We start from the raw sequence: 25,693 nt of genomic DNA, 5'->3' as shown, positions 1-25,693 counted from the left end.
TAAGTCAAATCAGGGAAAGACAATTATCATATGATCTCACTGATATGCGGAATTTAAGAAATCAGGCAGAGGATCATAGGGGAAGAGAGGAAAAAATGAAACAAGATGAAACCAGAGAGGGAGACAAAAGAGACTTTTTTTTTTAAAGGTTCTTTTTTTTTTTTTAAGATTTTACTTATTTGTCATAGAGAGAGAGAGAGCACAAGCAGGGGGAACAGCAGGCAGAAGGAGAAGCAGGCTCCCTGCCAGGCAAGGAGTCCAACATGGGACTCGATCTCAGGACCCTGGGATCATGACCTGAGCCAAAAGCAGATGCTTAACCGACTGAGCCACCCAGGCATCCCATCAGAGACTCTTAATCTTAGGAAACAAACTAAGCGTTGCTGGGGAGGGGGTGGAGGGATAGGGTGGCTGGGTGATGGACATTAGGGAGGATATGTGTTGTGGTGAGCACTGGTTGTTGTGTAAGACTGATGAATCACAGACCTGTACCCCCGAAACAAATAATACATTATATGTTAATTTAAAAAAAAAGGCCTTGGAGGAAACAGGGAGATGGTATTCAAAGGGTACAAACTTACAGTTGTAAGATGAATAAGTTCTGGGAAATCTAATGTACAGCATGGTGATTATAGTTAATAATACTGTATTACATACTTGAAAGTTGCTAAGAGAGTGGATCTTAAATGTTCTCATCACAAAAAAGAAGTGGTAATTAGGAGACAAGATGGAGGTGTTAGCTCATGGTATGGTGGTAATCATTTTGCAATGTATAAATATATCCAGTCAACGCATGTACACCCTAAACGTACACAATGTTATCTGTCAATTATGTCTCAATAAAGCTAAGAGGGAGGAGGCCTTAGAAATTACTCTTAGGAATGGGGCGCTTGGGTGGCACAGTTGGTTAAGCATCTGACTCTTGGTTCAGCTCAGGTCATGATCTCAGGGTCATGAGATGGAGCCCCACATTGGCTCCTCATTCAGCATGGAGTCTGCTTGAGATTCTCTCTCCCTCTCCCTTTGCCCCTCTCGCTCATGCTCTCTCTCTCTCTCTCTCTAAAATAAATAAACAAGTCTTAAAGAGAAATTACTCTTAAGGCAAACTCTGACCCTCAGGTGACAGAAACCCCCTTTCCCAAGAATATCAGCTGGTAGATATCTATCTTGGTAGAAAAGGCTCAGGAAGGAAGGAAGGAAGGAAGAAAGAAGGAAAGAAAAAAAGAAAGGGGGGGAAAGGATTTTTTCATCAATACCAGCTTGTCTAAAGAGGGCTCAGCATCTCCGGCGGGATAGACTCTTCTTGGTCTTTCTTCATGGGGACACATCACTGCTGTCCTCCAAAATGGGAACTTCAGAGGACCCGAGGATATTCAAACCAAGGCTACTGTATTCTTTTCTTCCACCTAGAGATACATCCCTGAACTAATTTTGCATGCTCAGATATCCCTCCCACCTGCACCGGCTCCTTCCCCCAAAAGCATAATGCTGAAAGATGTTAACAGCAGGCTTTGTTCATCCGTGGCTGGGAGCCTCAACCAGGGACAGGCTGTCCACCCCCCCCAACACCCCTTGTGTTCAAATGCTTTCTATTCCCATTTTGGGGAAGAGAACATCTTCCATTTTTCATGCCATTTGACCCGTGGAAGTCCTACCTTTTCAATTGTTCCATTACACTGGGACACACCTGGATTCATTCAGCATCTGCACACCGTTTGGGTACCTGTTATGAACTTAGCATAGCATAATCAGAGGTAGCTTCAGCAGGCCGTGGGCATCCATCACAGCAAAAGGCAGTGGTGTGCTCTTGAAAGGAACACCAACAGCCAGAGAAGGTGAAAAATGGAGGATTGAGGGTGATATACAGGGCTGCAAGCCAGGTCCGGGGAGCCCAGCGTCAGCCCTGCAGCCCCAGGCATGAGCTTCACTGAGGTTACTGTGTGCTCACACTGCGCTCACATACTTCTGTGAATCATACTAGGGCATTTACAGGCTGCCATGTGTGGTCACTTCATCACCCCACCCTTCTCATTTCCTGAATCTTGCAAGGCTGTCTGGGTCCCGCAGAACGGCCTCAGTCTCACTCCTACCAGTCGGTGGAAGAGGAACTCCCACAGGCTCCCGTTGGCCCCTTCCTCCAGTCCCCTCCTCGGAGCGGCCCCGGACTTGGAGATGGATTACAGAACTCCCAGCAGGCTCCCCGTGGATCTGCCCTATTACCACGGCCCTCTGTCCAAGAGAGACTGTGAGACCCTGCTGCTGGAGGACGGGATAGACGGCAACTTCCTGATAAGGGACAGCGAGTCCATGCCTGGAGTTCTGTGCCTCTGTGTCTCGTGAGTAGTCTCACCTGCCATACATCCGGGCCCTTACCCTGAGTGTGGCCCTGATAGCGCAACGCAAAAGAAGTTGTATTTCACTCTGGCCTTGCAGCCCCAGTGAGCCGAATGAGATACAGCGAGGCAGGGCTTGACGGATGTGCAAGGAGTGTGTCTGTCCCAGCGCCACCTGCTCGCCCCAGCAGGACCCTCTGCAGAAGCAGGCGGGGGTGGGGGTGGGTGACAGCAAAGGGAAGGGCTGCAGGAAGCATGGAGGTGCCCGGGAAAAAGGCCCTTTCCTGGACAGGTTGGCTTAGTTGCTATGGAAGAGGCTAGATGTCCTTCATGAAATTGTAATCTGAGAGACTAAGTGTTCACATATATTCCGCCGGACTACTTAAAGTATGATTTCAAATTCTTTTAGGTTCGTAAAGAGCTCCAACATGCATCATTTCCTTTCATCCTCTTTAGAGCCTATCAAGGCCGGCATAAGCATTTTCTAGATGAAGAAACAGAGACCCGGATTTCTCGAATGCCTTGCTTATGTTAAAATGCATCTGGCATTTCCAGAGAGTTCAGTATGAAGTTCTAGCAGCAACTCTGCTGAAGGAGCTTGTTTAGACCCGGTTAGAAAACAATCCCCGGGGGGTGCCTGGGGGGCTCAGTCGGTTAAGCGTCTGCCTTCAGCTCAGGTCATGATCCCGGGGTCCTGGGATCCACCAGCATCCGGCGTCCAGCTCCCTGCTCAGCGAAGAGTCTGCTTCTCCCTCTCCCTCTGCTCCTTCCCCCACTCATGCGCCCCCCCTCAAATAAATAAATAAATAAAATCTTAAAAAAAAAAAAAGAAGAAGAAGGAAAACAATCCTGAACAGGTATCAGTGAGAACCCACTATCTTTAAATGCTCTGTTTGGAGAGATCACTGAAGTTTTTCTTCTACCTGCTAGAGGAATTAAAACCCAAGTGTCTATGGATATGCTTCAGTGCTTCCGAGAGTGAGGACAAAAAGGACCGTCGTGACTAACAGAACAGGCAGAGATCTCTTGGCTTCGTTGTATGATACCAGGGATGCAGGTAAAAGAAAGATAGCCTGAAAGGGTTAGCAGTTGGAACTTTCACGTTACCAGTGATGACGGGGCGGGGGGGGGGCAGTTCATATAATTTTAGCCGTTGGTAATTCTTCTTTTGAGAGTTGCACAGTCACATTCTTTACCCATTTTAGCTTGAGTTGTTTGTCTTCTGTTCCCTTCCCCCCGCCCCAGTTTCTACGTATGAAGGTAAAACATTTCTTTTTCCAAAAAGGACACGTGCCCAAAAGAAAACTATAGAACAATTTCAATTTCAATTAATATCCATTTTCAAGAAACTCCTAACACAACAGAAGCCAGTAACATTAAAGGAGAAAATATACCATTCTCAAGTTCGGTCCATTCCAAGAAGTCAAGGATGGTTCCAAGTTGGGTGAATTAGTAGTTTAATTACATATTAGTAGGTCAAAGTTGACGAACTGCGTAACTCGCTCAAATTTGCTTAAAGGGTGTTAGATAAAATTCAACATCCATCCCTCAATTAAATACACACACATACACACACATGCATGCCCTTACACACTCTTAGCCATACAAAGCTAGATAGATACTTTCTTAACCAAAGGCCAGGTGAAGCATAGGAGAATCGCTGCTAAAATCATGAATGAGCCGATGATGCCCATTACCAGCACTACTAGGGAGCATTTTCCAGGAGATATGAGCAAGTATAATTAGCCAAAGGAAATAAAGGTAAAAATTGAAAAGGAAGATGTAAAATTATTATTATTTGCAGCTGACATGATTTTATACCTGTGAAATCCAAAATTTAATTGAAAAAAACCTAAAAAGTAAATTTAAGAAAATTCGATTAACAGTATCTACTTATAAAATTGAAATTAAAATCAATAGCTTTTTCATTAAAAAAAAACAGTAACCAGTAAGAAAATATAATAAAACAGGTCATTTACATTAGCAAAAAAATAATAATACTCAGAAATAAATGTGATATGAAAGGTGTAAGGTTTGTATGAAGAAAACTTTAGTACCTACTGGGGAACTCACTAGAAGAGGTACATGAAATTAGAGACTCAATTTGGAAGCATATCAGTTTACCACAATTAATCTATAAATTTGGTATGTTTCCAGTAAAAAAATTAACAGAATTTTTTAAGTTTTCTTCAAGAATCATAAAGTTTATTCAGGTGGGACGGGGAGCACAAGGAACCTGCTAGAATAGCCAAAAATATTTTTTATTTAAAAAAAGGGGACTAAGGGCGCCTAGCTGGCTCAATCGGTAGAGCGTGTGACTCTTGATCTGGGGCCTTGTAGGTTGGAGCCCCACAAGACGTGGGGAAATTACTTAAAAATAAAATCTTAGGGACACCCGGGTGGGTCAGTCGGTTAAGCATCTGCCTTCAGCTCAGGTCATGATCGCCAGGTCCTGGGATCGAGCCCTGCATCGGGGGTCCCTGCCCAGCGGGGTAGTCTGCCTCTCCCTCTCCCTCTGCTCTTCCCCTTGCTTGTGTTCTGTCTCTCTTTGTCAAATAAATAAATAAAATCTTAAAAGAAAACTTAAAAAAAAGGAGTTTGGTGCTGACAGATCAATGGAATAGAATACAGAGTCTGGTAGAAATAAGGCGAAATACCTTGGAATTTAGCATATGATTAAAATCATATTTCACATCAATGATAATGAACAACCATGAATGGTGTTGGGGTGCTTGACTGAGCCTTCCGAAAAAAATACACCTGAATTCCTTTCTTCTTGAAGTAAAAGTAATTCAAAGTGGTTCTAATGCATAAGTTATTTTTTTTAAACATGAAACCACATGTACTAAGAAGAAATGATGAACTTTTAAAATATACACCTGGGGATGAGAAGGGCCTTTCTAAGCAGGATGTAAAGCCCAGAAGCCAAAAAAGAAAAGTCTGATGAATCTGACCACTACTAAAAAAAAAAACTGCTGGTAAAAACAACTTAAAAGACTATCAGCAAACTGACAGGATGAGTGAACCTCATAAACAGATAGGTGATTTTAAAAATCAATACAAAACTAGGTAAAGGGAAAGAGAAGGAGATTCTTGGAAACAGAAATGTGAAAAAGAAAGAAGGAAAAATGCTAGATCTCACTCATAACTAAAGAAATAGAAACTGGAAGAATAATGAGATACCATTTTTACCTGTTCAATAGGCAAGAATTAAAACTATGAAAATACTCAGACAAAGTTAGGGTGCCAGGAAGCAGACACCCTCATACAGGTGAACACAGTCTCTTCACATGGTAATGTGGCCCAAACATAAAATGCATGGATGTAAACTTTGACCCCAAATTCACTTATTAGTGAATAAATAAACCTACCTTGGCTGGCTAAGTTGGTAGAGTGTGTGACTCTTGACCTTGGGGCTGTGAGTTCGAGCCCCCATTGGGTATAGAGATTAGTGGGTTTTTTTTTTTTAAGATTTTATTTATTTATTTGACACAGAGAGAGAGAGAGCACAAGCAGGGGAAGTGGCAGAGGGAGAGGGTAGAAGCAGACTCCGTGCTGAGCAGGGAGCCCAACATGGGACTTTGGGATCATGACCTGAGCCGAAGGCAGACACTTAACCGACTGAACCATCCAGGCGCCCCAAGTGTAGAGATTACTTTAAAAAGATCTTTTTTTAAAACACCTATCTTATATGACCTAATAATAGCCTACCTTATCTTACTTATGACAGCATGAGCATGTGCAAATTGATCAATAAGAATGGGTAAATCCATATATCGTTTGAAAAAACCTCCAATATCTATGGTAAGGAAAAGGCAAGATGCAAAGCATGATCCCATTTGTTTAAAAAAAAAAAGTATGCCTGGGTCTTTGTATATTCCTATACAGTTCTAGGAGGTATATAAGTAAGAAACTTATAATAGCTGGGAAATTGAGAAAGAGTGACTTGGGGAAATTTATTCATTTGATAACTTTGCACTGTTTAAATGTTTTATATGTGCATGTATGACTTTTGTAATGAAAAAAAGTGTATAAAAAAGTAGTGAATCCCTGCTATCTATTCAAACACTGTGCTAGGCCCAGGGGCCTTCCAATAGGGAACCTGCAATTTGTTTTTCAAGGAGACCCAAAGCATGTAAATAAATTAGAAAAAGGTGAAGTATAAATTTAAGAAGAGACAATTTTATGCAAACGGAAGGGCCAAAAATATGAGCGGGAAAGTCTTCTTAGAGGAGATGGTATTTGAGCTGGGACCTGGAAGAGTGGTAAGATTTGATTACACGGAAATGGAAATGAATAATAGAAGCTTTATGTATTCATTCAACACCGGGAGGTATGTTAGGGAGGGAAGGGGGCAGGAACAGAGGTCTAGAGGCAGGATGTTTTAAAGCACACATGAATCATACAGGGTTCCTGAAAGGTAGCTTGGAAATTAGCTTTTGAAAAAGTAGGTTTGGGATAATATTATGGGGTCTGAGAAGAATGAGTCCATAGCAGGGAGATGTAGATGGTTTCCAAGCAGGCAAGTGACAAGACTGGAACCCTCCACACTCCCAACTGGAGTTTTAGGAACTCCAATCTGATATGTGGAGGATGCACCAAAGCTGTCGGATGATGGCGATTAAGACCATTGTGTCTCCAGATGGGAGATGGTGAGAGCGACGGGGGAGCCGGTAGTGTGAACGGGAAAAGAAGGTGCAAGGGATGTCATAGAGACAGGAGACCTTGATCCAGACCTCAGTGTAGGTAGTCTCTACTGGGATTCTCTTTAAAAATCAACATTTATTTTCAACTGTTTTGTGGAGTATCAACCCAGCTTGTGCGTTCTTCTAAAGTGAAAGTCACTAAGGAACGTGAAACATAATAATAAAATCCAATGAAGAGGGAAGAATGCATATTTGTGGGGCAACTGCCCATAATCAGGCCTCACCCTCTTCCCTGCCCACATCCCTGAAAGGCAGACACATTTCAGGTACCCTCAGGCTTAAGGCTCAGGTCAAATGGCCCCCATGGAAATGGGCGTTATCATGATCCTTGTGAAATTTTATTATCACACAGATCAGTACAGACCATTCAATTCTAGTTGTTCAACGAGTATTGAAAATCTCTTATATGCCAGGCACTATGCTGGGCACTCAGTTGGTGCCTTCAACACAGCTCAAAGCCTAGTGGGGAAAATAAAGAAATAAATGGGGAAAAGAAAAAAGTACCTTGGAGTGTGTGCTGATGAGTACACTCACATTGGGGCGTATGGGAACTGAGAGTAGGGAGGGACCCATTCATCGAGGTATGGAGAGCCTCGGAGGAACTGGGCCTTGGAGGATGAATAGTAGAACCTTTACGTATTCATTCAACAAGCATATACTGAGCACCTCTTATGTTCCAGATGCGGTTCTAGGCATGAGTGAAATAGTGATGAATACTACAGGCGTCGGTCTTGCCCTCACGAACGTACATTCCAGCAAGAGGAGACAATACGATGAAAACCAAGCAGGGTCACAGTACAGGGAGGGATAGAGAGGCTACTTCAAGATGGGCAGGGAAGGGTTCCTCTGAGGAGGTCACACAAAGCAATTCGTGCTTTGATACACAACCTTGTATGAACAGAGCCACAATGATGTACAACACCAGAATTTGCATGTTTTCCTGCATCTACGCATTCAGAGCCACCATGAAGGTGCTTTCTCTGAGGCAAACATTGTGGTCGGCATGTCACATTCCTTATCTCATCTACCCTTTGCGAAGCCGTTTCTAGGAGGTGACATTATCCCTAATTTGTGGGTAAAGGAACGGGAACTTCTCATTACGTAACTTGTCCAAGCCTGACTTGTCAACATGTCCTTATGGCCCCTCTTACCCATGTCCGAGTGCCACTAAAATATGTTCAAGGTAGTGACCTTGGAACAGTGGAATGAAGTGCCCAAGCAGGGGACTCGAGGGCTTGGCAGCAGACCCCGATCTGTGGGGTCCCGCCCTTCTGCTTTCGAAACACCCAACCTGGGTGGCCCCTTCCTCTTTGCTGCGTTAGAATGGCAACATCCCAACTTCTGTGTTTTCACAGACCTAAACAAAAACATTATGGGGAAGTTTAGAAATAAAGAAAGTCACGTGGTGAGTTGGCCCAGCGTCAGACAGTATTGAGCAGAAAGGTCCGTGGTAAGTGTGGACAGGAAATGTGACTTGATCGCAGAGCCTGATAGAAAACGCCAAAGCGCCAAACCACTCTCTCTGCAGTGTGACTTTGTGTGGGAAGCCGAAACTGGGTCTGCCTTTAGAATCAGTAGAGTCAAAATGGAGTAGAGGTGGGGAGATTCAAGGGCCACAGCTGTAGGCCTGAGGGCACAGGAGGGATTCTCTGTAGCCAGCAGAAGGCCACAGGTGAGAAGAATCTGGGCCCTCACTGAGGAGGACACAGCAATAGGAAGGAGGAGTGGGAGACACCTGGGGGGGGAGGGGGAGATGGTTCTCTCAGATTCTGAGACCTTTGGAAAGACTCTAGAGCTCGCAGGGAAAAAGATATTTCAAGCATCTTTATCATTTTAGAAAAATCCATTGTAGAGAAAGGTCTACAAAAGAGAGCAGAAATGTTCTCAATTTCACCACATGGAGATTACCATTTCTAGTATTTCAGTACACATGCCTCCAGACTGCTCTATACCCGTGCTTGTCTAAGGAAATATAAATGGGCACACAAATGGCTCATTACACGTGATGCTTTGCCAACTGTTTTTTGTCAATGCATTGTTGGTATCTTGCCACATCAAAGAAAGCCAATACACATCATCTTGTCATGATCGCTTACTCTTTTATTGATTGGCTCTATCATAATTGGTACATAATCATGCATTTCGGTTATTTCCACTTTGGTCCAATGGACCCAATGTGACTTGAGACGATTACCATTTTTGTGCCTACATCTTTGAAAGTTTGCCCAACTCTCTCCCTAGGATAAAATCCTAGAATTTTTAACATTTTAACACACACTGACAATTTGGTGCCACAAAAGGTTGTACCAAGGCACAGTCCAATCAAGACAAGTGAGAGGTCAAAAGTCTTAAAACACTCTTTATTGACGTGTGTTTCACACTTGTGTCAAGGCCTGGAGAAATGCAGAATACCTAGTTGACATAGAGCAGTCAATTCCACTTCCTTCAACTGACCTTTTAAAGTTTCGTTTAAAATAAAACTACAAACTCGAATGTGAAAAAGTTTCCCTGCCACACTGGTTACGGTGTGAGACCGACTGCTCATTGTGGACTTGTCGTGAAGAGAGGACACAGAGACCCACGCACAGCGCCTCACACGATGGCCATTTATAAGGCTAAACCCCATTGGAAAGAGTGAAACAATTCAGATAGGCCGAAACTCAGATAACCTGCATTTTGATCTTTTCTTTCTTTTTTAAAAGATTTTATTTATTTATTTGAAAGAGAGAGTGAACAAGCAGGGGGGAGGGGCAGAGTGAGAGGGAGAAGCAGGCTCCCCGCTGAGCAGGGAGCCCAATGCGGGACTTGATTCCAGGGCCCTGGGACCGTGACCTGAGCTGAAGGCAGATGCTTAACTGACTGAGCCACCCAGGCGCCCCTATTCTGATCTTTTCCAACTGAAAATTTTCATCTCAACTGAAAGGTAATGCCAAAGATTTAAAAGTGGTCTTTATAAGCCAGCCCTGTGTATTTCTCACATCTTCAGTGGGGTCGAAGACTTCCACGGGATAGCCAAGAAAGTAGGCATTTCAATACGCTGAAGTATTATAAACCTTCGAAGTGATTGAGTGCCTGTCTGGATCTCCTTCCTTGTTGTCATGTCCAGAGTGGTCCTCCACTGTGGGTCACTCTCATGCTGGAGGTCAAGCCACCACATATTTACTGAGGACCTAGCAGCAAATATAGGAAATATTTTTCTTCTCTCTAATGCCAAGACTAACCCTGAAAAGAGTAAGAATCATATATGTAAAATGAACTTAAATTTGGTTTCTATATTAGAGCAAATATAAATTCTATTCATATACCTTTTTATGTCCTGATCTTTATAGCTTTATTGAGGTATCATTGATATAAAATAAAAAGTGTACAATTTGCTGAATTTTGAATCCGCATGCACTCATGAAACCATCACCGCAGCCCAAATAGTGAACATTTCCATCACCTCCAAAACTACCCTTGTGCCCCTTTGTGGTCTCCCCTTCCCACACCTCCCACCCAGGCCCCAGTACACCATCGCCGGCTTTCCGGCACTACAGATGTCTATGTATTTCCCAGAATTTAATGTAAATCAAATCAGAAAGTAGTAGCCCTTTTTGTCTGACTTCTTTCGTCCGGAATAATTACGTTGAGATTCATCCGTATAGTTCCGTGCACCAGAGTTCAGTCCTTTCATTGCTGAGCAGTATTCCGTTCCAGGGAGACATTACAATCTGTCTACTCAGCCAGATCGATTATAGTTGAAATTGGCATGAATATCTGCGACCAGTCTTGTGGGCAAATGATTTCAATTCATTCGTATGTGGAGTTTAGGAAACAAAACAAGGGAAAAAAGAGACAAACCAAGAAACAGGCTCTTAACTCTAGAGAATACACTGCTGGTCACCAGAGGGGAAGTGGGTGGGGGGATGGGGAGAACGGGTGATGGGCATTAAGGAGGGCTCTTGTGATGAGCACCAGGTGAGGCACGGGCGTGCTGGAGCACTCTATGGTGCACCTGAACCTAATACAACACTGTATGTCAACTACACTGGAATTAAAACTGAGCCCTTTCAACCGTTTGTTTTTGTGTTCGGATAAAGACCATTTCAGAGCGGTCAGTGAGCATGTAGAATCTTAGAAACGTAACCACTGACATTAGTAACGGCTTAAGTGGCAAACTCTACGTTCAGTAAAGATATCAACTCCTATAAAGATCCAAAAGGTTCAAAACAGATTTTTTAACTTTTTTTTAAGATTCTATTTGTTTATTTGAGAGAGAGAGTGAGAGAGAGAGAGCACATGAGAGGGGGGAGGGTCAGAGGGAGAAGCAGACTCCCCGCTGAGCGGGGAGCCCGATGCGGGACTCGATCTTGGGACTCCAGGATCATGACCTGAGCCTAAGGCAGTCGCCTAACCAACTGAGCCACCCAGGCGCCCAAAACAGATTTTTTTAAAGTTGCAGAACAAGGGATGAGATTGTTTGAAGGCGAACAAATCGAAGACAACTATTCAGAATTAACTTAAATTTTATGCCCTTAGCATTCCCCAACCGTGTCAACAGATAACGCTTTTCCAGTGGATGGAAACGTTTGCATAAAAAATCCTCAGAACTCAGTGATGACCCTACTGATTCACCTTCCCTCCCTGCCTTCTTCCCTCCCCCTCCCTTCATCTCTACCTCTCTCCCTCCCTTTTTTCACGTCGAAAATGTACTAAAAAGACCTATTTTACTTTAAATTTTTCATTATTAACGAAAATTTAATAAGATTTGGAGCATTTGGTTTTTTGAATACTGTATGTCAGTTAATTAATTTTATTTATTATTTATTTATTTGAGGGAAAGAGAGGGAGGGGGAGGGGCAGCGGGAGAGGAAGAGAGAATAGAATCTTAAGCAGACTCTGTGCTGGGCTCAGAGCCTGACGTGGGGCTCTAATCCCAGGACTCTGAGCTCACTACCTGAGCCGAAACCGAGAGTCGGATGCTGAACTGACTGAGCCACCCAGGTGCCCCAATTAATCTAATCTGATGATAGTGTATATTAGAAAATATGTATTTCTCTTATGTATTTTCCTTAATTTATACTTTTACTTAATATTTTATAATATAGTGATGATTTTTTAGATTGTAAATGTGTTTAAATGTATCAAATATTTAGTTTCTGTGATCTTTGCTTTTTTAATAAATAATATAATATTGGCATTGTCAGTTTTGTGCCAATATTGCCAATCTTAAAAAGTGCACATTTGGGTTTACAGATTGTATGCATTTCAGCGTTAGTGAGCTTTGCCAAATTGTTCTCCAAGACATTAGTATCTAATTACATCCCCACTAGTTGTAGGTAGAACTTCCTATAGCTTTACATCCCGGCCAATATTTTCCATAAGTAAACTCTCATGTCTTTGCCAATCTGGTATGAAATGACATTTAATTGTGGTTTAATTTGTATTTCCCTGATTGACAGTGAAGTAAAACATCTCTTCAAATGCTTAGTGGACATTTCATTAGCCTTTTTTTAATGGTACATTAGTGTTCTTGTCATACAGTAATGCTACGGTGAACTTCTCCCCGTCTGTGGACTTTCTCACTCTGTTAATAATGTATTTTGACAATTGGAAGTTTTAATTTTAATATAGTAAGTTTATTAATCTTTTCTTAGGGCTTGTACTTTTTGTGATGTAAGAGCTCCTTCCTTAACTCAAGTTGTTCACTTACACTTACTTTTCCCTAAGCTCACTGTTTTGTTGATTCACGGTTAGGTCTTCAATTAGAATGTGAAGTAGGGATCCGATTTTATATATTTCCACATTAAGACATTACCATTATTATTTAACAAATAGTCCATCCGTCCTCACTGATCTGCTGTGCTAGCTCTGTCATATACCAAGTTTTCAGACACGTATGGGTCTGTTTCTAGGCTCTCTATTTTATCACATTAATATCTTTTCTACCCTAGAACCGGTTCTCACTGTCTTATTTATAGCTTTATAAGAAGATTTGAGACCTGTTAATACAGAAACACCCCCCGCCATCTGCCACACACACACCCCAATCCTATTTTTCTTATTCGAAATTGACCAGATTTAGGGGTGCTTGGGCTGGCTCAATTGGAAGAACATGCAACTCTTGATCTCAGGGTTATGAGTTTGAGTCCTGTGTTGGGTGTAGAGGTTACTTACAAGTAAAACTTAAAAAAAAAAAATTGAGCATATTTTTGTGCAGAGGAGGGACATGACCTGATTCACATTTTTGGGGGCACACAACTTAAAGCCGTTTATTAAATATTAGAAGAAATGAGAATCAGTGACAAAATACATTAGGCTGAAATCAAAAGCGTATTGATTGCAAGTAGATTACAAATATTTATGCTATTTATCTGTATGGGAAAATCTTTTGAACAAGTGGGAAAAGTTAATAAACCTAAGTCAAAAAAACATCTGTTTCTCATTTTTAAATAAGGGCCACCCTGGCTGTCGTGTAAAGAATAATAATTTATGACCTCAGAGAGAGAGAGAGGAAAAAATTGCTAGAACTATGTCCTTGAATAGATGACAATGGGTGGCCCCCAGTGGAAGAGGGATTTGTACCAGAGAGTGGCGTGCAAAGTTGGTGCATGGTTACAAAGCTGAGGATGGGAGACCACAGGCGAAGAGCTGTGGCAGCTCAGAGCCTGGGAATTCTCTTCTGACTGCTTGATTCTCTGTGAAGTTATCAGTGAGGTGAAGTGTTTGGGGCGTCTAAAGAAAGGCGACAGTGTACAATCACTATTGAGGGAACGGGGAAATCACTGATTGCCTGGAGCACCAAGAGCCCACTGGAGCTCTGTGGTCATCAGTTGGAAGTGAGACCAGTCGGCACCCCAAGGGAACGAAGACAGGTGAATGGGAACACTGGAAAGTGGTAAGGCCAGAGGACTGGAGGCTCTGTGGTCAAGGGACTGATGGGGTCAGCGAATAGAGGAAAGGATCTGGGAGTGGGATGTGTGAAATTCATAGCATGAAAGGGTTGCAGTTACGGGCAACCACAAGTTCAAAGTTATAAGCCTAAATCTCTCATTCTCAAATAAATAAATGAAATATTTTTTAAAAAAAGAAAAAGATCATATTTGAGCAATGTCTGTCTTTAGAACTTGAAGTATATGGCTTTTAGACTAGTTAACATAGAAGCTCCATTTGTTTTAATCTTTCATACTCCTCTGGTGGAGATTTTCTTAGCTGATAATACAACAACATAACTAAAAATGAAGTCATTTAAGAATTTAACATATGATCGTTGGGTTTCGAAGAACTATATGATCAGACAAATGCAATGCATGGACCTCGTTTGGATCCCGATTTGAATGATACCTCTGTGAAAGAAATTTTTTTATAAAGATTTTATTTATTTATTTGACAGAGAGAGAGCACAAGCAGGGGGAGTGGGAGAGGGAGAAGCGGGCTTCCTGCTGAGCAGAGAGCCCTATGCGGGGCTTGATCCCAGGACCCTGGGATCATGACCTGAGCAGAAGGCAGAGGCTTAACGACAGAGCCACCAAGGCGCCCCTGAAAAGAAATATTTGAGACCTCTTCCCAGATATGGGATACTTTGTCACATGTGGACAAAAACTCATGTGAAATATTTTGTTGCTTGCGATGTGATTTGGGGACACCCACTGGCTCATTCTGGCCTCAGGAACCCCCACAAAAAGGATTGGGATTTGAAGTCAATTGCCAAAGCCTCCTGACAATCAGTGATCAAATCTTCTGTACCTTAAAGGTCTAAGTTGCTTTCCAAATTTCCGGTTCAGTCAAATGATTCTTTGGCATAGGTGCAAGCCCCAGGGTGGGAGGGATCATTAGGTAATCTGAGCCTCATGTCAATGTCTTTCATTCTCTCTTTTTTTACACTTTAATATTTCTGGGGAATCAGAACATGTTAAACAGTTGATAGAGACATTTAATGTATGCATTTTCCTCCTGGGGAAGCTATTGTTAAATTGATGCCTTACAATTAATGGCATCTTGGAATTGGAGAGATACAGTAACGTATTAATGTTATGTCTTGCTTTGGAAATTGCTAGAGTGGGTCTATTATCTAGATTCTGGTTAGATTACTTAGCCAGTGGAGCCAGTTCCAATGAAGAACAAGAGCACAATACATCATTTCCTTGGGCGAAATTCCCAACGTTCTCTTTTTTCATTAACACTAACTATCTCTAACTAAGTTCAATGACACATCATTTAGTAAACAATACAGGAATGGCTCAATGGTGTTTTTTTATGTTGTATCAACTTAGAGCTAAGTGAAAAAACTAGAGAGAAGTGCCAAGACCATGGAAATAGTAAATTCTCTCTCCTTATCCTCTTTGCTACAAGCCCAGACTTCCAGCATCATAATAAGTGTTCCGGTTTCCAAGCCTTTGTCTCTTGCAAATTCCCACAGATGAGAATGCCTGAAAATGATCAGTTTCTTTTGGGGACCCAAGATTGCCAAAGGCATTGTGCAGAAAATAGAGTGGTGGGTAGAAGAGACCTGGTTTTGCATATGAGAACATTACGATTCACACAGTCATCTTTCCACAGGTTTAAAAATTTCGTCTACACATACCGAATCTTCAAAGAGAGACATGGGTTTTACAATATACAGGTAAGAACGTACAAGAACTCCTGTAACAAAAGACTGGGGGAGAAGAACCTGAGATCATCTCTTGAAGCTGAGATGTGGCCGCAGAGAGGCATTTTAAAAAGGGAAGCAACATGCAGAGTTAGAGTCAGATCCATAGTAAACCGTGTCTTTCTCTGAGGGAAATAGGGAGAGTTTTTGAATATTCAAGGCTGTTATTCAGACGTGGAGACCCTGGTTCCCCCAATGGTCAAATGCACCAGGCTGGACTCCAGGCGAGGTCACCATCCAATTAGAAGACACACAGTGACCAGGGCGGGATGGAACGGGAAGGTGGGGAGCAGTCCGAACGCGTAGGAAGACAAGTGAGCTCCACGATTGTATGAAAATATAAAGGGAAGCATCAGTCAGTGGGCAGTCTTAAGGGTTTCTTTAATTTTTCTGGTTTACTGAGCATTAAGCAGAAAACGCTTTTTGTTTTGAAATAATTTCTCTGGCTTAGGAAGTAGAGTATAATATTAACTGAATCTTTACTAGCAAAGAATCCTGAAATAATCTTTTTGAAACACTTGCAGACAAGGTTAAGCAGATTTTTCACTGCCAGATTTCTCAGAATCTTCAATATGCTAATGTTCATTGTGAATATCTGAAAGAAATTAGAATATACCGTGATCCCCAAGCACACACACACATACACACACATCACACACATATGTGTTTAAGTATACCTCTGTGTGTGTGTGTGTGTGTGTGTGTAATTTTTCTTTTCTTGTAAAGGACATTACAAAGGACAAACTGACAAAATTTGAATAAGCTCTGTAGATTAGTAAGTAGTACTACATCAAGATTAATTTCCTCATTTTAATCACTGCAGTGTGGATCTATAATGTTCTTGCTTTTTGGGAAATATTGATATATTATTTAGGGTTAAAGAGCTCTCATGTCCACACTTAATCTCAAAATATTTTTTAAAAAGAATATGTATGTGTATCCCTATAATCGTACATGTATATACATGTACATTTAGAAAAAGAAAATGAAAAGCAAATATGTACAATATAAATGTTAACATTTGGGGTGTGAGAGGTGCCTGGGTGGCTCAGTTGGTTAAGCGTCTGCCTTCGGCTCAGGTCATGATCTCAGGGTCCTGGGACTGAGCCCCGTGTTGGGCTTCTCCCTCTCCCTCTGCAGGCCGCTTCCCCTGCTTGGGCTCTCTCTCTCTCTCTCTCTCTGTGCCAAATAAATAAAATTTTAAAAAAAGAATTAAAAAAACATTTGGGTTATGGGTGAAGGATATATATAAAAATTTTTAAAGTATTTTTTCAACTTTTCTTCAAGTCTGAAATTATTTCAACATAAAATATTTTCTAAAAAGCAACTTATATGAACTCCTTCCTTTGTCATGCATGCTTTGGGAGATTGTGATAATTCCTTAATACAGGGGAAGCGACACGCAGAGGGAGAGACAGCCTTGCTCTGAGGGCTCAAACCACTGCTTTGAGGTGTCACATTGCACATACAGTGGATGGTGATGAGTACCTTGTATTTTGGCAGACCGTAGAAGGTGCTCCCAAACAGATCTTCTCAAACCTAAAGGAATTGATCTCCACATTTGAGAAACCAAATCAAGGGCTGGTGGTTCACCTTGTACATCCGATAAAGCAAGCCAGCTTCTGCCCGAGATGGAGACGATCACAGATAAAGCTGGATGGTGTTTATGGTAAAAACTCTTACGTGGGGATCAGAAAGGAACCTTAGTCCCATTTCTTCCACTGGCCGACTTTGTAGAATTTATACAGATACACACCCTGTTCTGTCGTGTTATCTCTAAAAGACTTCGCCTACAAAAAAGCAACATCAGTCTTGTTGGGAAGCAGTGTCTTTGAGCCCTGGAAGGTGGCCAACGCACGGAGCGCTCTGCCTTGCTAGTAAGGAGAGCAGGAGTGGTCCCTGGGGCATTCTGGGAGAGCTGACCTCACACTCATCCTGTGACCTTGTGCGAACCACAGGTTTGGGAATAGATGGACAAGCAGGCAAAATTTTCAAATGAGAAAATTGCTTCGATGCCTTCCCCAAGGCCCATACTGGTACATTTTGCTCAATATTTGCTGAACATTCATTTATTTAGTGTTAGGGGACAAATTATTCCAGATATATCCTGAACAGAATTAAGCCATGGTGGAAAATGAGAGATGGCCAGTGCCAAATTTGAGTGCAGAGAATCCACGCCGACGCCTTCTCAAATCATATCACTAGCAGCCACAATTGCTTACCCACTCCCCTTGAAATCTGCCCTCAGAAAATCATCCCTCTAGTATTTGTCAGTTACAACATGGTTTGAATTGAACACGGATTTCCTGAGACATTTATGGTTTACTCCTGTTTTCCCATGGTGGCACGTAGGGCCACATTCCCAAGCAGAGGGATTTCAGTTATCAGTGGCCGGGTGGAGGGCACTGAGGGGAGACACGCTAGCTAGGGAGAAGGGCAGAGGGCAGAGGGCAGAGGGCAGAGGGCAGAGTTTCAGGGAGGCTGCAATCACCCCACATTCTACTGTCTACTTAAGTCACCCTCCGGGCCGCCAGGGCAAGCTTCTCACCTCCCAGCAAAACTAAGCATGGGTTTTTAATGATGAGAATAACAACCCTTCCCCTGCCCCCTGCCCCCTGCCCCCTGCCAAGGTCTGTGCACCCATGTACACACAAAGTCACTTCCTATAGATTTAGCTACAGGTGTAATCCCATGGCCACATTCCACAGAAACTTACAGGAACAAAAGCACAAAAAGGGGCAGAGCTAGAAACCCAGGAACATTGTGCACTGCAGTCCTTAGGAAAACCCAGATGAGTTGCAAAGGGTGGTGGGGGCGGTGGCCATTATCTGTCCAGCAATGATAAAATAATCACAAATGCCAAGGGGAGGGTCCTTTCAAGATCTTTCCCAAGAACTGGGCGGGAGTCTTACCACTCCAGTTGCCCATGCTTGATTAGCCCTGGTAGGTAACCCCAAGTCTTCAGCTGCCAAAGGGGAGACATCTTCTCCTCAGCTCACTGGCTTCCTCCCCTTCAGATGGGGCGCCTGGGTGGCTCAGTTGGTTAAGCGACTGCCTTCGGCTCAGGTCATGATCCTGGAGTCCCAAGATCGAGTCCCGCATCGGGCTCCCTGCTCAGCAGGGAGTATGCTTCTCCCTCTGACCCTCTTCCCTCTTGTGCTCTCTCTCTCTCTCATTCTCTCTCTCTCAAATAAATAAATAAAATCTTAAAAAAAAAAAAGAATAAGCCTCAGATGTTCTCACTCTGAGGGAGACACAGGTTTTCTGCTGGAGCGGGAAACTCGGATGCCTAAACTTATAAAGAGACCCCCTATTTTGCCTGGGGAGCTCCCTGTGATACACCCGCCCCTGAAGATGTCACTATGATGTAGCATTGAGGTCCTCCTTGCCTGGGGAAGGGGTCTTCTTTCCCTTGAGTGAGGTTGGTCCGTGTGACTCCCGGATGTTGAGCCTCATGGCTAGTCTTCTGCTTTTTTCCCCCCAGAGAACAGTAACAGCGACTATGTGGAGGTCTTGCCTTGAAGACAAGGAGACTGAACAAAGCGATTAGAGAAGAGATGGGGTGACAGCTCTCACTGGCAACCCTGCTTCTCCTGCAGGTGTGGTTCTGGAAGACTGAACTCTAGGGGACAATTCCGACTCTCCTGGTCTGGGTGACTGAAGACATTCTGTCCACCAGCCTCAGAGAAATTGTTCCCCGAATCCCTGCCTCCCATGCATACACCATGAACAGCTTTGAAACTCCTTTGCCCCCTCTCACTCTTCTTGCTTGGAATAGGACAGCCTGAGCCTATTCTCCATGGTTGACGCCCTCCTGCAGACCAGCGATCGGAGGCACAGCTTCATACAGAAGAGAGCACACTTGGCCATGAGTTAGGAGCCCGAGTTCCCGTCCTGTGGCTATGTGACTTTGGAGAAACCTCTTGCCCTGTCTGGGGTCTCCACTTCTTCATCTGGAAAACAAACACATGTTCCTGCCTCTCTGCTGAGCCGGGATGTGTCGGGTGGAGTGGAGGAGTCCTGGGGTCATGGGGCTGTACATGGGAGTGGCAAGAGGTCTGAGTCCTAGCCTCCCAAACAGCCAACATGGTCTCTGCACCTGCCTGTCCTGGTGTTGGTCATGGCAGGGCCCTGACCTCCCACCTGTCCTTCGCCCCAGCATTCTAGCTCTTCTCCTTCTTACTGATCTTGATTTTCCTGCCAGACACATCCACGGAGACACTTACTCAGTGGTTTTGCCCAATTTCATATATGCACCAACCACTTCAGCAGCATGGATATAGTTCTGTACCGCAGTGATATCTGTGGGCATCTTAAAGATATTCTCCTTTGTGTGGTTCCTTTTCCCATCTAGATATTAAGTGCCACCGAAGCATGGTTGGGTTCCCTCATATCCCCCGGTGTGGAAACGTGTGCTGCATAGAGCTGTGCCCATTCACAGGATTTTGACTGGAAACACATTCCCGAAGGATTTGTTGAATTTGTTCTAAGTCCTTTGCATTTTTCTGCTAGTTAAACATTTTAATTAAGACCTGATTAGTGTGGAATGTTCCAAATTCTATGCCCATTCTTTTACCTATCTTCAAACCATAGTGATTCATTTTACCCTCCTGGACTTATCTTCCAAAGTTATTAAAGAGAGGAACTCTAGATTTCCAGACAACATGAACAGACGTTGTGGTTGGAGTCCCAAAGTGTGAGCCATTTTGAGTTCTTGGGTCACTACTACCAAGTCGGTAAGAAGTGAAATGCAGCCACCAGATTCAGAGAGCTGAGGGAGCTAAAGCCTTCTGGTTGGTTCAGTAAGGGAGACCGGAAGCAAGCCTGCTCCCTGGGGTTGGGTCCCTGGTCTTTGCTTCTATACCCATGGTACAAAGAAGCATGGTCCAGTTTCCAGAGTCCACAGCAACCTTTGGTACAGGAAATATATTCAGTGCCAGTGAAAATATATTTATTTCTTGGACAGATGACTGGATAAATCAATATATAAAATGTAGTCTCTCATTCCAGATAGCAGAGATTTATTTGAGCTTTAGACATTTCAAAATCCAGTAGAACAAGACTATGAGTTCAAGACCTTTCAATCGTAACTCTGATAAAAGTGACTTCCTTTTTCTGAGCACCCATGCATAGCCCCTTACACGATGCTTGGTCCCCAGTGGGATTTCAGCACACTTCTCAAAACGAGCAAGCCACATTTAATAGCTGATGTTGATGTCATGCTATGAATCACTGAAGTTTTTTAGAAGACTCTGAACAGGTCATGGGAAGAACAGCTAAAAGATCTGGGCATGTGGGACTGGAAGAGGGAAGATGTAACAAACTACAACAGCAGGTGTATCAAGTATCTGGGGTGCTCTTCTGTGATGGAGGGTACAATGCCAGACCGCAGAACTCACACCAGTGGCTGGGTGTTTATAGGAAGTTTTAGCCATACATCAGGAAGAACTCTGAACCCACGAGAGCGATCTTTACACGAACAGCTTGCCCTGTGTTGTAGTTTAAGTGGAGGGTGATATGGGAGAGATGCAGAAATTAGACTGCCTGCCTGCTAAGGTACCTTCCAATTTAGGGACCATTGGATCCTACCGCCATCTTTTCACAATTCCAGTGGGAATCTCTCCCACTCTCTTTCTTTTGGACTTAAGTATGGAGAGTTGAGATTATTCCTTAGTTCTTAACTCATTATCACCATTAATCCATACAAGACCTTTCTTCGGTTTTATTTCATCTTTATTCCCCTTGTCCCTAATTCTCATTCCAATGTTCATATCGTCCCCCATAGGAAGCAGCTCACTAGTATTTGGTATATGCCCTTGACATGTATGCACCCTTGTAGAATGTACAGCATTGGTTGTGAATATATTATCTTTTATATTTACGTACACAATATTCTATTCTTCCAATTATGTTATTACTTTTTTCGCTCAATACCCAGTTTGGTTCTAATCTATATTGTTGAATGTAATTCAGTATCTTAATGATGCACAGTATTCCGTAGTGTCCTTCCACCACAGTTTGCTTATCCTTTCCTAAAGAGATAGACATCTAGGTTGGTTCCAGAAACAACACTACGAAGAGCAAATTTGAATGAATCTCCCTATGGAAATGTAAGAGAATTTCTCTGAGCCATAGGGTCATAAAGTATGTTCATGTTTAATGATGACAGTCAAACCCATCAAGTGCTTTTTGACTCTTGTTTAATAAGCCCTTCCCCACTCCAAGATCATGAAAAAGTCTCCTACATTTTCTCTGCCTGGTTTTTGTACATTTACTCCCTGCAGTTAAGGTTCCAGTGACGGCAAGGATTTTTGCATTTTTCACGGACACATTCCCAGTATCTGGAAAAGCCCTTCACATATAGTTGCTGTTCAATAAATATTTCTTGAATGAAGGATGAATCCAGGGTTAACCTTCGTATATGATAAGAGGTATTTCCAACTTTGTATTTCTCCATATATATTAAAATCCCTGCTTTCCCACTTCACCCTGCTTCATAAATCATCTCCCCCTCTGGTTTACGGTTCCTCCTTTATATCACAACAGTTCTAATCCTCTGGCTTTGCAGCATCTTACTGTCTTGGAGGACAGGTAACCTCTATTATTTTTCAAACCAACTGAGTTATTTGTGGACATTGGTTCCTCCATATACATTTTAGTATAAATACATTACGTTGCTCCAAACATTTTGATGGGATTTTGAGTGAATTTGCAATTAGGGAAAACAGACATTCTTGTGATGTTCTCCCGTGCATAAAAATGCTACATCAGGGGGCACCTGGGTGGCTCAGTCATTAAGCATCTGCCTTCGGCTCAGGTCATGATCCCAGGGTCCTGGGATGGAGCCCCGCATCGCATCAGGCTCCCTGCTCCGCGGGAGGCCTGCTTCTCCCTCTCCCACTCCTCCTGCTTGTGTTCCCTCTCTCTCTCTGCCTCTTCCTCTGTCAAATAAATTAAATAAAATCTTAAAAAAAATGCTACATCAGTTTATTCAGGTCATCTTTTTTGTTCTTTAATGGAGTCACAAATTTTTACCATGGAAGTCTGGTATATTCTCTTAGATTAATTCCTATTTTTAGTTGTTATAAATTCTGTTTTATATTTTATTACATTTCTAGCATTCTCTGGCAGTGGCAAAATTCTTCCTTTCTCATTAGATCTACTGGTTTACCTATTGATCCTATTGTAAATGGAACTGTAAATTCTATGTAAATGATTTGTCAGCTGTAAATAATACCACTTTGTTCTTTTTCAACACTTATGCATCTATTTACCATGTTTACTTGATTGCTAGGACCTCTAGTATACATTAAACAGTAGTGATAGAAGTGAGCATTCTTGTATGGGTCCCAGTATTGCATGGAATGTATAGAAACCTTCTCCACTGCAGCACCATGTTTGTCGTAGCCTTTAAGATAACTATTTTAGTTGTTTGTTTTTTTTTTAAGATTTTACCTATTTATTTGACAGAGAGAGACACAGTGAGAGCAGGATCATAAGCAGGGGGAGAGGGCGAGGGAGAAAGAGGCTTCCCGCGGAGCAGGGAGCCCAATGTAGGGCTCCATCCCAGGACCCTGGGATCATGACCTGAGCTGAAGGCAGACGCTTAACGACTGAGCCACCCAGGTGCCCCAGCTATTTAAGTTTTTATCAGAAATGTTTTGGGACACCTGGCTGGCTCAGTCAGAACAGCCTGTGACTCATGATCCTGGGGCCATGAGTTTGAGCCCCACATTGGGTGTAGAGATTACGTAAATAAACTTAAATGGAAACTTAAAATGCCTTGAAATTTATTAAGTGGTTTGTTTCTGCATCTACTGAAATAGTCACATTCCTTTTATCTTCATTCCATTATAGAGGTGAATTAGATTAATAAAATTGCTGATATTATACCACCCTTCCATTGCTTCACTTGATCATGCTGTATTATTTTCAATAAACTGATGGATTTAGTAAGTTAACACTTCATTTAAGACTTTTGCGTTAAAACTCATAAGCCAAACAGAACTGTAATTTACTGAATCATGGGTATACTAATCATATGAAGTAAATGAAGCAGGCTTTCCTTTTTCTCTTTTCTGCTACAACTCTGTGAGGTAAGGATGAGCTGATGCTTGAAAATTTATTAGTACTCTTATACAAAAGTGAGTTTGAAGCTCTGGTGAAGAGGGGAGGGAATCTTTCATTACTATTTAAGTATCTTCAATGCTTAGTGGTTTACTCAATTATTTTTGCCAGTGTTGACATTCTTTGTTCTCCCAGGAATTTATCAATTTTATATAAACTTTTGCAGTTATTGACATATAGTTCATAATATTATTTTTAAAAATCTGTTGTGACTGTAGTCATACCTCCTTCTTCACTCTTCTGCCTTCCTTTTTTTAAATCAATTTTATCTATCTTACTAGTCCTGTCAGAGCCAGCTTTTAGTTTTGTTAATCTTGTTTTTAGATCGCTATGCTTGATTTCAGTGATTTTTTATACTTGTTTTTTTTTTTTTTTGAGTTTATCTGGCTGATTTTCACATTTCCTAATAAGTATACATATATAAAAGCCATGACTTTAGCTCATGGTACTATTTTAATGGTATCCCGCAAATTTTTATTGCTGTTCAGGTCTAAGTATTTTTAATTTGTATAAAAATGTCCTCTTCAATCCAAGAACAATTCAGTAGTTCATATTTGTTTTTAAACATATATTTCAGCTTTTATTTTTATGTCGATTCAAACTGTAGAGCGTTATAGTTAGATAACGTGGTTTGACTTAACTTCTGAGGCTTCCTTGGTGGACACTCTGTGAATATTTCATTTGAGAATTGTTCTATTCATTTTAAAGTTCATTCTCAAGACCCACCCCATGTATTTAAGATTACAACTCATGCAAAACAAATATTTTTATAGATTTTTCACCTATTTGACCTATCAAACAGAAAAAGTCTCTCATTTTAACTCAATATATAATAGAGTTTCGCTTTCTAATTACAATAGTTTGTGTACAGATTTGCCCCTATCATTCTGTCATCCCTGTTTTAATGATTTTAATGTTATACTTTTAGGTGTTTATCTTTTTATAATTATAATCATCTTAATCTATTTCTTTTATATGAAATGCTTCTCTTTCTTTTTTGCCTTTAATTATATTTTTCTTCATAGTTAAATTGCTATCCTGGCTTTCTTTTCATTCATACTTTCCTAGTATGTAATTTCCCATCCCTTTGTTTTCAAGTTATCTCATATCTTTTGTGTTAACCCTGTCTTCCGTAGACAAAATATTGTTGGATCTAAGTTAAGATTCTCGCCTTCTGTTTGGTGAGTTCAATACGTTTACATGTATTATAATTTGTTCTTTTGGAATTTATGTCCGCCGTTGTTATGAGCTGAATGTTTGTGTCCCTCACCCCCCACCGTATGTTGAAGCTCTGACCCCCACCCAATGCAATGGTGTTTAGAGGTGGGGCCTCCGGGAAGTAATTAGGTTTACAGAAAAGCCATGAGGGTGGTGCTCTCATGATGCGATTAAGACCCTTAAGAGAGGGCTCTCTCCACCTGTAAGCACCAAGAAAGCCTTTGGGCGGGCACAGTAGGAAGGCGGCTGTTTGCGCCACTGGACGCCGGACGTGGCCCTCACCAGACACCCAACCTGCTGGCACCTGATCTTGGACTTCCCATGCTCTGGAGCCGTGAGAAATAAAGTCTCATAAAATGTTTGTTGTTTAAGCCACCTGATCCATGGTGTTTTGTTACAGTAGCACGAGCTAAGATAAAAATCTTAACTCCAGTCTTTCCATTTACCATACATTTTGTCTCCTTCCCTCCCCCCCTTTTTCTGCTTTCCAGCGAATAGATCAAGTTCACCTATGCTAATTTGAAGGCTCTATTTTTTTTTTTATAAAAGACATTTTTGGTGGTCACCCACACCTTACTAAGACCTGTATTTTTGTTTTTCTCTACAATATTTAAAATATATCAATTGTTATTAAGCATACTGTTACCATCATCAATCCCACCTTGCTTTCTTTTTTTTCT

At 42.1% G+C, this 25,693-nt stretch overlaps 1 protein-coding gene across 1 annotated transcript; it reads left to right on the top strand.

Annotated features, from left to right (window-relative positions):
• The first annotated feature begins 2,050 nt into the window (after window positions 1–2,050).
• On the top strand, window positions 2,051–23,569 carry SH2D1B (SH2 domain containing 1B). The gene is made up of 4 exons (XM_025892035.2): window positions 2,051–2,336; window positions 15,578–15,641; window positions 17,172–17,337; window positions 19,153–23,569. Exons 1-4 carry the CDS (start codon window positions 2,173–2,175, stop codon window positions 19,188–19,190), a joined length of 432 nt encoding a protein of 143 aa, XP_025747820.1. The 5' UTR covers window positions 2,051–2,172; the 3' UTR covers window positions 19,191–23,569.
• The last annotated feature ends 2,124 nt before the right edge of the window (window positions 23,570–25,693 follow it).

The sequence above is a fragment of the Callorhinus ursinus genome, unplaced genomic scaffold, assembly GCF_003265705.2.
Source record: "Callorhinus ursinus isolate GAN/ISIS: 27379988/994484 unplaced genomic scaffold, GSC_fseal_2.0 scaffold54, whole genome shotgun sequence".
Taxonomy (NCBI): domain Eukaryota; kingdom Metazoa; phylum Chordata; class Mammalia; order Carnivora; family Otariidae; genus Callorhinus; species Callorhinus ursinus.
Note: the sequence above shows the minus strand (reverse complement) of the source record. Positions and strands in the feature narration are given on the sequence as shown.